The sequence below is a fragment of the Henckelia pumila genome, chromosome 3 (assembly GCF_033568475.1).
Source record: "Henckelia pumila isolate YLH828 chromosome 3, ASM3356847v2, whole genome shotgun sequence".
NCBI lineage: Eukaryota > Viridiplantae > Streptophyta > Magnoliopsida > Lamiales > Gesneriaceae > Henckelia > Henckelia pumila.
The window spans coordinates 167,992,081-168,007,330 of NC_133122.1; the positions used below are offsets into that span (position 1 = coordinate 167,992,081).

At 38.8% G+C, this 15,250-nt stretch overlaps 1 protein-coding gene across 1 annotated transcript; it reads right to left on the minus strand.

Annotated features, from left to right (window-relative positions):
* Positions 1-13,771: 13,771 nt before the first annotated feature.
* Positions 13,772-14,644, minus strand: LOC140889918 (uncharacterized). Its single transcript, XM_073297662.1, has 2 exons — positions 14,430-14,644; positions 13,772-14,279 (listed from the first exon to the last, which is right to left on the minus strand). The coding sequence occupies exons 1-2, from the start codon at positions 14,642-14,644 to the stop codon at positions 13,772-13,774; spliced, it is 723 nt and encodes a 240-aa protein (XP_073153763.1).
* Positions 14,645-15,250: the final 606 nt, after the last annotated feature.

Sequence of the window (15,250 nt, forward strand, 5' to 3'; positions counted from 1 at the left end):
AAAGGTAGAGCCCAATTGCTTCCAAAGCAACCCCCATGTATTTACCTCATGTCCAATAAGGGCCCAATAATATGACGCCTTTTAAAGTGACATGTCAAGATGACCCATCAATATTAAGTTGTGATGGACGGTCGCCATGTGGATCCCCCAATAATATGAGCCGATCCCATGGGAGTTCCACCCAACTTACAACATTTGTCGATCCAATGTACAGCTTTCCGACGGACGGGCCCCCCCAATAATATGAGCCGGACCGTATCCGCGGGTAGCATCACATACATTGACCGTTGATGGAAGGTAGGAACATTTAAACAATATTTAAATTTCCTTTATTTATCTTGATATAAATTTTAAATCATATTTAAAATGAGGGATTTTATTTATAAAAATATTTGTCTCATCATATTTAATTTATTGCATGCATTGCCGGATTCACGCAATTTATGTCTAAACATGCATACAATCATAATATCACATATTATATAGGATGATCGATTCCATTTCTAATTGACCCGTGGTTGCCAATCACGGGTCTTAGTCCAATCCTAGGTAATATGCAGTATGCAAATGCAATCCTATTACATATGCTTCCAATTTACATTTCTTCAGTCTTCATTGTCTGCTGGGCCCACCATCTTCAAATCTTGATCTCCCACTAAATCTAATGTATTTACAATAAATAACAATGACAAGTAGGGGATACATTTTTAGGGGGTGGGAACGGGCTATAAACCAAGCCCACTTTTATTACATATGACATTCATATCGGGCCATAAACCAGGCCCATTAATAAAACCAACAACAATAAAGACAAAATGTAAATTCCTAACATACACCTACAAAATTGGTCATGGCAATCGATCATCCTTATCCAATAACATTTAATTCAAAATTAATTTATTGGATAACATGCTGTGGCAATTCAAATTTAAACAAGATAAAATCATATTTTATATATAAAATCACATTTCACATATAAAATCATATTTTATCTCCATATCAAATAAAATCATATTTTATCTATAAAATCCAATTTTACAAATAAAATCATATTTTACTCAATATATCATAAGATCATATCTTATCATCAATTGTACCAAAATAATTGATTTCAAAATTCAATTTACGGATAAAATATTAAAATTTTCCAAAAATTCAAATTTATCCAAAATCAATTTTAAAATTTACGGACTCGAACAATTCGATCCGAAATCTCGTGAACCAATCAAAAACAATTTTTGACCGGACCAAAAATAAAATTTTAACATATTAAAATTAATTTTTAATAAAATATTAATTTTTCCCGCGGGCCACCCGGGACACTCCCGGGTTGGCCCGCACCCGGGGCGCGGGCCGGGGCAGCCCGGCTGCCCCCTTAGGGCAGCAACGCTTGCTGCCCTGGCGGCGCCTGGCGCCGCCGCTGGGCGGCGCCGAGCGCTGCCCTGGGCAGCGCCGTGCGCCGCCCTGGGCGGCGACGGTCGCCGCCCCTGGGGGCAGCGACCATCGCTGCCCCTTCCGGGCAGCGATCCAATCGCTGCCCGGGTTTCGCCCCCGGAAAAAAAAAAAATTTTTTTATTAAAAATATTTATTTTGTTTCAAAAACCGAGACTCAAAAATTTTGTACAATTGATTAATTCAATCGATTGATCTGAGCAACCTGGCTTTGATACCACTGTTGGAAAACTGGCGAGTTCCCAGACCAATTACGATTGATACCCGGTGCAGCGGAAGTTTAAAAATTTTTCATGGAACGTTTCCATGGTATGGGTATCAACCGTTCATCGATTGAATTACGTGTGTGTGTAAAATTTAAATAACAATTAAATAAATTTTACCTCAAATCTCGCAACGAGATTAATGGACACCAACAGAACAATTCTGCTCTTGTTGTCTCTCCCTGGAACCGATGAACGCCTTCAATCAGGTCCACGAACAGAGGTTTAATCCCTCTGATAGATTGCACTAGAAAATCTATCAGAAGTTTTCTGCGAAGAGAATACACGAATTTGATTCGTTATTCCTTACTGTGATTCAAAATCACAGACCGGAATTTCTCTGTGACAGAGCAAGGGGGCGGCCGAAATATTATTTGAGAGAGCTAGGGTTTTTCGATTTTTTGCTCTAAAAAATTATGACCTGTTGTGTCTAATTTCTGTACTGAAATAACCTATTTATAATGCAGGCCACTAACACCTTAGGGCCCATTAGTCATAAGCTGGGGCCCGACAAGCAAAGCCCACTCGTTCAGAAATTAATATAAAATTCATCGTGACTCCGATTGATGAAACGATTTCACCAATGTGCACAGAAACCATTTCTGCACGTTTTAAAGTCAAAATAAATTTTCCTGAATCCGAATTCAGTGGTTTCCAAAAATGTCCATCCCTATGTCATTTTAGGAAATCCTACTCCCTTACTCTTATTTAAGAAGTCCAACTCCTTAGTTCATTAAATTTAACTCTTTAAATTTAACTATCTCAACGGGGATTAAAACTCCATTACACTGTGTGACCCTCAATGGTTCAGGGATACAGCTAGCCGTGGGCTCACAACTCCTTGTGACTCGGAACAACACTTTCCGACTTGCCCAACGAATCATGGTAAAGCGCCTAGCAACATCGCCCCATGATTCCCTAGGTATCACTGATAGTGCCTACAAGAACCAGTAGATTTTGGTTAGCGTACAGTACGGTCCCTTCATCCATATATCCCGATCGAATCAACAACCATTGGTATATCGAGAGTCGCTCAAGATTCGATAACTATGCAATACATCTTGAAGATCAAATTAGTGACATCGCATGTGCTACTAAGAAATCATTTCTTAAATCACATCAAGTACTCTGGCCAGAGATTTGTCACACTAATATCTCCTCAGATCGCATAGGATATCCACACTCGCAAGTATGTGGTGAATCCTTGACAACAATGCATCGACTCCTATATGTGTCGTAACTGTACCCAACCTCGACACCTGATGACCCCATAGAGTCGGTAAACGAGTCAAAGCACAGCACTAGCATATAGAGTCTCCATGATGTTTCAAGTCGTAAGGACTAATGGTGTACAACCAAAACCGCGGACTTAATCCACTCGATAAGTGATAACCACTTGGAAAGTCCAGATAGGGTAGTTCGATTATTCATCCTATGAATATCCATTTGCATGCTTCGAACATCTCCATGTTCCCTACCAATGAAACGTGGTACTCCGCATCGCAAATGCTAGTCTCAAACTCGAGCGATCCTTATCCTTATTATCGGACGGCTCAATCGACTAGGAACGGTTTTAGAATATACAGTGACTATAAGATGTATTTCATGATAGACATCTCCATGTTCTACCACATCTTACATACACTATAGTATATTCAAGGTCTTTATCAAAACAACAATAGTATATCACAATATAACAATATGAAGTAATATAAAGTCATTGCCATAAAAGTGTAAATAATATTAAACAAAAGATTGTTTATACAAAGAGTCAACAAAGCCCATAGCCACACAGTTGGCTCACTGGGCACCCACTCTTACAGGTAAGGTATTGACCTACAAGGCACGATTGGTTGCGAAAGGTTATACTCAAAGACAAGGAGTTGACTATGATGAAACCTTTTCACCAGTTGCAATGTTCAAGTCCATAATAATCCTTATTGCCATAGCTCCTTGGTATGACTATGAGATATGGAAAATGGATGTGAAGACTGCATTTCTTAATGGAAACATTAAGGAAGAGATCTATATGATGCAGCCTGAGGGATACACATCCATGGGAAGCGAGCATAAGGTATGCAAGCTTCAGAGATCAATCTATGGTCTCAAACAAGCATCAAGAAGTTGGAACCAGAAATTTGATGAAACAATAAAGGATTTTGGTTTCATCAAGAACCCGGAGGAACCGTGCGTGTACAAGAAAGTAGTTAAGGATGCTGTGACATTCTTAGTACTTTATGTTGATGACATCCTACTCATTGGGAATGACGTAGGGATGTTGCTGTCAACAAAGATATGGTTATCAGGTAGATTCTCGATGAAGGATTTGGGTGAGGCATCCTATATTCTAGGGATACAGATCTATAGAGATAGATCTAAGAGAATGATAGGACTCACTCAAGCAACCTACATCGACACCATATTGAAATGGTTTTCAATGGATGGGTCCAAGAGAGGACATCTACCCATGTGTCATGGAGTTTCTCTATCCAAGTCAATGTGTCACAAGACTGATGAAGAGATAGAGAAAATGACACATGTACCATATGCGTCAGCCATTGGTAGTATCATGTATGGGATGATATCTACCAGACCGGATGTAGCATTTGCTTTGAGTGTCACGAGCAGATATCAAGCTAATCCCGGTCAAATGCATTGGAAAGCCGTGAAGGACATTCTTAAGTACTTGCGAAGGACTAAGAATATGTGCATGGTATATGGAGGAAGAGAACTGAAATTGGAAGGCTATACTGACTCTAGCTTCCAAAGTGACGTGGATGACTCGAAGTCAACCTCTGGATTTGTGTTCATTCTCAATGGCAGTGCTGTCTCTTGGAAAAGTTCCAAGCAGGACACCACAGCGGATTCCACCACTGAGGCAGAATACATTGCGGCATCAGCTGCTGCTAAAGAGGCCGTTTGGATAAGGAATTTCGTCCAAGAGTTGGGCGTCATTCCTGAAGTTGTTGGTCCAGTCCCGGTGTACTGTGACAACACGGGTGCCGTTGCTCAGGCAAAGGAACCAAGGTCTCATCAAAGATCCAAACACGTACTGAGGAAATACCACATCATCCGGGAGATCGTGGAAAGAGGAGACATCACTGTCGAGAGAGTGGCCTCTGCAGACAATATCGCTGATCCACTTACTAAGCCCTTGCCAGGACCATTATTTGACAAACATCGCGAAGCAATGGGTCTACGTAGTATGACTAGTTGGCTTTAGGGAAAGTGGGAGATTGAAAGAGTGGGTGCCCGATGAGCCAACTTGTGGCTAAAGGCTTTGATGACTCTTTGTATAAACAATCTTTTGTTTAATATAATTTACACTTTTATTAATGGCAATGACTTTATCTTTCTTCATATTGTTATATTGTGATATACTATTGTTGTTTTGATAAAGACCTTGAATATACTATAGTGTATGTAAGATGTGGTAGTACATGGGGATGACTATCATGAAACACATCTTATAGTCACTGTATATTTTAAACAGTTCCTAGTCGATTGAGCCGTCCGTTAATAAGGATAAGGATCGCTCGAGATTGAGACTAGCATTTGCGATGCCGAGTACCACGTTTCATTGGTATGGAACATAGAGATGTTCAAAGCATGCAAATGGATATTCATACGATGAATGATCGAACTACCCTATCCGGACTTTCCAAGTGGTTATCATTTGTCGAGTGGATAAAGTCTGCGGTTTTGGTTGTACACCATTAGTCCTTACTACTTGAAACATCATTGAGACTCTATATGCTAGTACTGTGCTTTGACTCATTTACCGACTCTATTGGGGTCATCAGGTGTCGGGATTGGGTACAGTTACGACACATATAGGAGTCGATGCATTGTTGTCAAGGATTCACCACATACTTGCTAGTGTGGATATCCTATGCAATTTGAGGAGATATTAGTGTGACGAATCTCTGGCCAGAGTACATGATGTGTTTTAAGAAATGGTTTCTTAGTAGCACATGCGATGTCACTATTTGATCTTCAAGATGTATTGCATAGTTATCGAATCTCGAACGACTCTCGATTTACCAATGGTTGTTGATTCGATCGGGATATATGGATGAAGGGACCATACTGTACGCTAACCAAAATCTATTGGTTCTTGCAGGCACTATCAGTGATACCTAGGGAATCATGGGGCGATGTTGCTAGGCGCTCTTACCATGATTCGATGGGCAAGTCGGAAATTGTTGTTCCGAGTCACAAGGAGTTGTGAGCCCACGGCTAGCTGTATCCCTGAACCATTGGGGGTCACACAGAGTAATGGATTTTTAATCCCCGTTGAGATAGTTAAATTTAAAGAGTTAAATTTAATGAACAAAGAAGTGGGACTTCTTATTTAAGAGTAGAGGAGTAAGATTTCCTAAAATGACATAGGGATGGGCATTTTTGGAAATCACTGAATTCGGATTCAGAAAAATTTATCTTGACTTTAAAAGATGCAGAAATGGTTTCTGTGCACATTGGTGAAATTGGTTTATCAATCTGAGTCACGATGAATTTTATATTAATTTTTGAACATGCGGGCTTTGCTTGTCAGGCTTGAACTTATGACTAATGGGCCCTAAGCTGTTAGCAGCCCACATTATAAATAAGTTATTGCAGTACAAAAATTACACAATAGAGGTCACAATTTTCGAAAACCCTAGTTTTTTTCTCTAAAAGTGGCCGCCCCCCTCCCCTCTGCTCGGGAAAAATCCAGCCTGTGAATTTTGAATTTTCAGTTTGGTTTAACGGATCAAATTCGTTAATTCTCTTCGTAGAAACTTCTGATAGATTTTCTAGTGCAATCTATCAGAAGGATTAAATCTCTGTTCGTGAACCTGATTGAAGAACAGTTCGTCCATCAGTTCCTGGGATATACAACAAGAGCAGAGTAATCTGTTGGTGTCCATAATCTCGATTCGAGATTGGAGGTAAAAATTTATAATTGTTATTTAATTTTTACACACACAATTTAATCGTAAAGTTTTGATACCCATTATGGAATCGTTCCATATAAAATTTTTGAACTTTCGCTGCACCGGGTATCAATTCTGATTGATCTGATCGCCGTTCTACAACAAATTCATCTAACATCACTGGGAGATTCGACTTCCAAAATTCCTAGATGCTGAAGGAGTGTCTGTCAATTCAAACGGCATTACAAATTCAAAGCGGTCGTACCTCGATCTAAGTGCGGTCTAAGGAACACTTCCTCTCTCTTCTCAAACACATGTCCTGTCCTTAAGTCAGAGTTATCTCGATTTGACAATCAGAGGCATTCCGAGAATCTGATCCGAATCCGCTTAGACCCACTCTATAACCGCTGGTAAACAACCAATTTGGGTTACAATTCGGAACATCGACTGCGGCATTGAGAATTTCCCCCGCACAATTCTGCTAAGTCATCTTCATGTGCAACTCTAGTCTGCGGATCCTCGATTAAGAGCAAAGACTAAAATCTGTTGCATCGGAGGTTGATTCACATCCTGACTACCTCATAATAAATTCTAATGAGGTGGTTGAAAGAATGAACCACAGAAGCTTACCGTCTGGCTGAACCATCGGTATAAAATAACTCCTCGACCGAGATCCAACGGTATTACGCTGAGAACATCTCCTCGCGTAGTGTCCTGTCTGATGGCGGATCAAGCAACCACCATAAATTCCCAGAAAATGCTCACTGAGGTGTCGAACTCCACAGTTATTGCAAAACATTACAGAAGATTCAGAATTTTGTCCTGAACAAAACTCTATTGATCCGCTGGGGCTAGAAGAACTTCTCCCAAACTTCTTGAATCGCTTACCTCTTGGTTGAAAATGATCCCTAGGGATATTTCCTCTATATCCAATCGATTTCTAGAACGGGATCTGTCGAAGAAAATAAGTTGTAAATAAATTCCAAGAAACAACCGTACCTTGATTTCTCCAAGGCTTTCTTCCTCGAAATCTACCAATCCTTGGCCATCCACTGAATTAGGTACACAACTAACCGAATTCGTCGGTCGTCGGTGTATCCTCGAGAATCAAACAATTGATCAAATTCTTCTAACCATCTTTCACACAAGAACTGCATTTCCAGTACTCTTCAGAGTCGATGGTTAAAAAGACTGAAATCTCATCAATAATGCTTCAATCAGTGTCGAATAAATATCCATCTGATCAGTCGTAGTATCACTCTATCCTGTCTGGATTCTACGCAATTCGATTCCTGTTCAAAATACATCAAGAACAATATCTCGTGCTCAAAAGAGTTAGGACACAATTACCACGATCTTCTAACATTCGGTGCCCACAACCTCTTTCTCGAATAATTCCACCATCCCGAGAAAATTCGAATTCGCACCAGGAATCCAAACAATTGATATCTCAAGTAATTCATGCTTTAGAATTTAAATAACATAATCAAGTAATTCAAATAATTCTCAATCAATAAAGCATGCTCGCATGGTATTTAAATACTCAATTAAATAAGTCAATCACATGCGAGAATTCAATTCATGCGGACTCGATCTATCCCGCTCACTCTAATTTAGTCCAAGATCTTATCGCTCTGATACCACTTAATGTGAGGACTCGGTTCTAATCATCTAATCTCGGATTAAACAATAACTAAGAATACAAAATCCAAGAATAAAAGACAATAAATTTTTTTAAAGGAGGGCCTCGCTCGATCGGTAGGATTCAACCGATCGAGTGAGCAAAGAAATGAAAACTCTCTGCCCGAATAAATTCCAGCACCGCTCGATCGGTAATATCCAACCGATCGAGTGGGATCCTTTTTTCGAAAAACAGAAGACAACCACAAAGTCCATCGCTCGATCGGTAAAAATCAACCGATCGAGCGATGACAGAACAAAGTATAAAAACAGCAGAAAAACTTGCCCAAACTCAATCCAAATCATGAAATTACAACCTCAATCTAGTCTCATACAATACATGGTAGTTCTAGAGTTATACAATCTCAACTAGTAGAGCATGCTTCGGTTCTAAGATTCCAATAAAAATACAAAACAAGTTCGGATAACAAATAAGTTCAAAATACAATTCCAACTTCTCGAAACACCAAGTCCTCACTTCTAATCAACTCAACCCCTAGCCATGCTGCCTCTGATTCAGCCATGCCCCACCTGTTGCCAAGCACACATACAAAAACAAGACAACAACCGGATAATCCGGTGAGAATAATATTTCCCAGTAAAAGAGACAAAACATTTAATCCATGTAATATATCAAATCCTGATATATATATATATATATCTAGCAGCAAGACAAATAGTACATGAAATCTAAATCAATTCCAATACTGAAATCATAACAACACGATTCAAGATGTGATACAATGCAATGCATGTCTTTAAAATCGGGTTCTCAAATCTGATAATTCCAGGAAACGATTCTCTGTTTCGATTGGGATCCCGAGGACAAAATATCACACAACACACCGACTCTCCCGATCGAGGTGGAAGGTGCATATTTCGATCCTCTAGACTCTGGGGCATTCAATAGGGAGTTGATCGACAACTGGTAGTAAATCGCCCACCCATGTCACTCGACTATAATCCCCAGAACGTCTAAATCTCTTGGGCTTCCATGCCCTCTAAAACAACAAAATAAGCTCAATATGAATGCAAGTGTAATTCACCAAACAAACAAACAAACATATACTTCAAGTAGCATGCAAGTATGTGATTATCCCTAGGACACTCGAATCATTCCGGATTCGAGTTAATCATCTTATTCCATTCCAAAGTCATCTTTTACCTTTCTCGATTCGAAGTAGCTACCAATCTCGATCAAGCTACAATAACAAGAATTCCAATCAAAATTCATACAACTCAATTCCAAGAATGAGATCAACTCAATACCAAACCTCAATCAATTCTTCGAAGATTCGAATTCTTCGAACTCTGAACTCCACATCTCCAACCAAATCTGTATGGATATATAATAACATTCAATATCAATTAAACCAATTTAAGTCCATTCAAAGACTTAGTTCCAACTCCTAAAATTCGGAATCTCAAACCGACGGCATAACGGCTATAAATTCAACTATCCAAAATCACAGACATCAAAATATCAATCTAAACAACTCCAAACAACCATAATTCATCCATTTCCATCCAATTCCATCAAATCCCAACACCCCATTTTCAAATTAAACTTCCAAAAATCATAAAAAAATCCAAACGACGCTCTATTTCAAAATCGACTTCAAATAAACGATATATGCTAGCTCATGTACGACATATCCGAAATTCATCCAATTCCAACAAAATCCCAAAAATGAGATTTATTGGATCGAAGAAAAACTTACGGTTGAACGGAGTCTTCGATGCCATGATCGCTAAACTGCCTTCAAAATTAAATTCTAACGGACGGATCGTGCTCGGGAATAAATCTGAAAGGTTGAAAGCTCACGTTGGTTCTTCAATGGAGGGAGAACTAATTGGGAAAAATAAGTGGAGGAGAAAAAGTCAACTCAAGCTTATAAATATCTAACAATCTCCATATTTGCATTTTAGTACCTGAATATTTCAAAAATTACAAAATATACCCTGATCAAAATCAAGTCGATCCTCCAATTCTAGAATCTCTGATTATCTCAAATAAGCTCAATTAAGATAAATTCGGGGCGTAACACAGGCGATCTACCACCTTGGCACCTTAAAGCCCATGGAAGCCCCATGACATCTAAGTCCAGACGATCTACCACCCTGACACCTTAAAACTCAAGCGATCTACCACCCTGGTACTCCAAGACCGTGGTAATTCAAGAGCTTTTAAGGCCAGGAGATTTACAACCCCGGTACCTAAAAGCCCATGGCAGCCTCATGACATCTAAGTCTAGAAGATCTACCACCCTGACACATTAAAACCCAGGCTATCTACCACACTGGTACTCCAAGACCGTGCTAATTCACGAGCACTTAATTTCAGGCGATCAACCACCATGGCACCTAAAAGCCCATGGCAGCCCCATGGAATCTAAGTCCAGGCGATCTACCATCCTGACACCTTAAAACCCAGGCGATCTACCACCCTGGTACTCTGAGCCCGTGGTAATTTACGAGCACTTAAGCCCAGGCGATCTACCACCCTGGTACCTTAAAGCCCATGGAAGCCCCATGGCATCAAATTCCAGGCGATCTACCAACCTGGAACCTTAAAACCCAGGCTATTTACCACCCTGGTACTCCAAGCCCATGGTAATTCCCGAGCACTTAAGCCTAGACGATCAACCACCCTGGCACCTAAAAGCCCATGGCAGGCCCATGACCTCTAAGTCAAGGCGATCTACCACCCTGGTACTCCGAGCCCGTGGTAATTTATGTTGTGAAAATTACTCACAAGCGTACGACTGTCAAGTTTTAATATAGTAGTGAATAGAGTATCGTTCCCACGAGGAGTAATATGAAATTATCTAGTACTTGTAATTAAAATAGTCTAAACTTTATCTAGAAAATCAAAATCTCAGAATTTTGCAAAAAAATAAAATAATCAATGAATTTTAATAGCACGCACACAACTTTTAGATATAATCAATTAGATAAAACTGGTCTAGAGGTTTAGATTTCACATGGTTTCAACAACATTCAATCCTAATTAATTTAGTTTCATGAATTCCAGTCAATTAATAGCCAAGAACACTTAAGTTTATTATTTCTTTCTCCCAAGCAACAAATAATTTTTATCAACTACAATTCAATTTCAATATCCCTATTAAGAATCGGCTTGCATTGATCTATCACAAAACAATGTTCTTTTTAAAATCTCTGTTAAATTTATACACTCTCCCGAGTTATATAAATAATTAACAGTGTATTTTCTAATGGTCCTATTCAAAATCCCCTCTTCCGAGTGCCTGATTTCAAATAAATATTACAAATCAATTATTGATCAGATAATTGAAAAGAAAATCAATTCTAGAAAAACAATTAATCTAGAAGAAACTCAATTCAATAAAATTAAAAATTTATGAAAGTGTCTACACCAGGTTCCATCAACCTTTAGACTTAAAAGGTTTAGTTCATAATCAAAATATTGCAAAAACAATTCATGTTCATGAAATTAAACATCAAATCAAAATTTAATGACAAAAGATAAAGAAAAAAAATCCAAAGATGCGATGCCGTGTCCGGATAACGCGATCTTCTTCCTTGTTCTAGATTTTCTCTTCAAGTTTGCGCAGATTTTTCCTTCAAATTTCTCTCTCGATCGTGCATGTGATTCTCCTCTGATGTGCGGCGGCTTCCCCTTCTATTATGTGCAAAAGAATCCCTTTTATATGTGCTTCAAATCCAATAAATAAAAGCCCAAGAAGATCCACAAGTTTCCTTCCCAAAAAACGAAAAAAATCGACTTTCGCGATGGCGCGCTCGCGCCTGAAGAGATGGGCGCCCGCGCATGACTCTCTGTCTCCCAGATGCTCAAATTTGCCCTGAAGCGCGCCCGCCCATGCCTCTCTGATTAGAAAAAAATCTGCATCGCGCGACAGTTTTCAAAAAATCATATATCACAATCTAACCGTCGGATTTAGTTGAAATTTTGATAGCAGCTTCAAAACATCGTAAACTTTAATATGAACGGTAAGATTGGATTTTGATTTTTCAATAATTGCCAGTAATTTTCTGAAGTTGATACTCCATAATGCATCCTTCCGCTTCTTCTTGCTACTTTCGCGCCAATTCTTGCAACTCACAAAAACAACAACTAACATGCATAATATCCACTCGATACATCACAAAAGTCAAGACAAATTATATATAAATCAAGTGCATAAATTGCACTTATCAAATTCCCCCAAACTTAGACTTTTGCTAGTCCCGAGCAAAACAATAATGAGTAATATAGTCGGCCTCCGAATTTTCACATTCCAAGATTAAATACACATGTAAGCTAATTTTCTCAAGAGTTCTCGTGTGTATGTGATTTGCCAATCTTGCCTATCCTCCTCGCTTTCGATAAACTAATGCAACAAGTTTGTTTCACAGAATCATCAATTCCGCTCTCTAGTTTCAAAACACTCTCCACCAAGTTCAACTTCTACTCGCTAAGTTCAAGACATATAATTTTTTTTTCATAAAATCACAAGATTTTGCATCCGGTTTTATTTTATTTAGCCCCAATAATTACCCGCATACTTAGTTATAACTAAAGATAGGATTCGAATTTCAATCTCCTCGTCTATAGCCCGGATGGAACATCAACCCCATTATTTTTTTTCCGCAAACTTAGCATGGAACAGTGAATAGAATTTCAAACACTTTTCAACCCGGATGGAGTTGTTAATTTTCTTCAAAAATTAATTCTTTCACTTTTGCAACCCCATTTTTTCCACATACTTAGCCAAGGACAAGGGAATTAGGATTTCAATTCCTTATCAATGACCCGGATGGAGTTATTATTAATATTTTCATATTTTCATGCCTAATTCATTTCTAAGCTCGTAGAATTCTACCTCAGTTTCAAGCATAAATCACCAAAGTTAAGAATCAAATCATCCAATTCACTTACAAAATCACAAAGCTTCTCTAATCACTTAAGTCTAGACAATCAAGACATAGTGCATATGGGTGAGAACTCAAGATTAAATATAACTAACATTAACATTTTTAACATCAAAAATTATTTTCATCATAGGCCAACACAAGTACACATCATTTATTCAACTCAAACTTACTCATGAAAAATTTTCAAAATTTTATGAGTTTTTTAAACACCCCCCCAAACTTAAATTGTGCATTGTCCTCAATGTATAAAAAATTAAAATAAAACCAAGAATACATACCTTGGGAACCAAGCGTCAATACTCGGAATCATCTTAATCACTCAAAGATCTTCATGCAGGGGTGGCATCTAAACTTTCACCACTTCAACTTTTTCACCTACACAACTCAAAATTATTATTGATGTCTAGTTTCTGCATGAAAAAAAAATGAAACAAAAATAACTAAAATTAAACAAATAAAAATAAAGCAAATAAATAAAAATAACTTGGGTTGCCTCCGAAGAAGCGCTTAGTTTATAGTCCATAGCCCGACTCGATGCCGCTTTCAGCCTGGTTCCCTCGATTTGTTGGAGGTTTTTCCATTCTCCTTCACCCTCCAAACAAACTGAACAACCCTCTTGAACTTAGATCGCTTTTTCTCTTTCTTCATCTTCACCAACTTCGGATTAATCTCTCTTGGCAATTTTACAGCACTAACAACTTTGCAGCAACATTCCATCTTCTTTGATTGTTCAACCAGGAACACCTTCTCCATGGATGGTTTTTCAGCTTCCTTGAACACATTAAAAGTAACTTTCTCACCTTCTACACTCATCGTCAACGCACCTTTCTTAACATCAATCTTGGCTTCAGCAGTATCCAAGAACGGTATCCCCAAAATTAAAGGCATATTTCCATCTTCCTCCATATCCAACACAATAAAATCCACCGGAAAAATAAACTTATCTACTTTTACCAGAACATCCTCAATGATTCCACGCGGATATTTGATAGATTTATCGGTGAGCTGCAATGCGATTGTCATGGGCTTCACCTCCCCAAGTCCTAGACTTCTGAAAACAAACAAAGACATTAAATTAATGCTAGCTCCTAAATCACAAATTGCTTTATTAAAATTAGAAGAACCAATAATACAAGGAATCGTAAAACTCCCTGGATCATTTAATTTTTGTGGTAGCTTCTTTTGTAAGATAGCACTGCACTCTTCAATCATATTCACGGTCTCAAAATCCTCCAACTTCCGCTTCTTAGACATCACCTCCCTCAAGAATTTAGCATAATTCGGCATTTGCAGCAAAGCATCGACAAATGGAATATTGATTTGAAGTTTCTTGAAGATTTCAAGAAACTTGGCAAAATGTTCGTCCAACACCTTCTTCTTGAATCTCTGCGGGTATAGAAGTGGCTGCTTGTACATCGGTTTCAGCTCAGGTTCACACTATTGCTCCTCGACTTCTTCCTCAATTTTCTTCTCTTCAATAGCAAGTTCTTGGACTCCAACTGCTTTCCCACTACTCAATTCTATGGCCTTACAGTGTTCTATGGGATTCACCTCAGTATTACTTGGGAGCTGGCCGCGATTTTTATCTTTCAGTGCGTTTGCCAACTGTCCAATGCTAGTCTCCATGGATTGCAACACCGCGCCCATGTTGGCCATGTGCGTCTCTAATCTTTCCAAGCGAGTCTCAGTCCTCGCCATTCTCTTACTCGATTCCTGCACGAAATTACTAACAACATCCTCCAAAGATGACTTACCCTCACCCTTATTTGTAATGAACCCCAGAGGATTCAACACATTGTTATTGTTAGCATAAGAAAAATTTTCATGATTCCTCAAACTAGGGTGATAATTATTGGGAATAAGATTACCTCTGTAGCCCCCATAACCTCTTTGATTTATGTACTGCACCTGTTTAGAATGGTGAGATTCTTCCATAGCACCCGGCACACCTGATGGTTTTGCAACACTCACTTTATTCAAAGCAGCTACCTGTGTAGTCAGTGCAGATAATTGAGCAATGAT

Coding starts and splice junctions, on each gene's coding strand:
- LOC140889918 (XM_073297662.1), bottom strand. CDS start 14,644: ATGTACAAGCAGCCACTTCTATACCCGCAGAGATTCAAGAAGAAGGTG. Junction 14,280..14,429: donor ACCGTGAATATGATTGAAGA/GTGCAGTGCTAT, acceptor GTTTGTTTTCAG/AAGTCTAGGACTTGGGGAGG.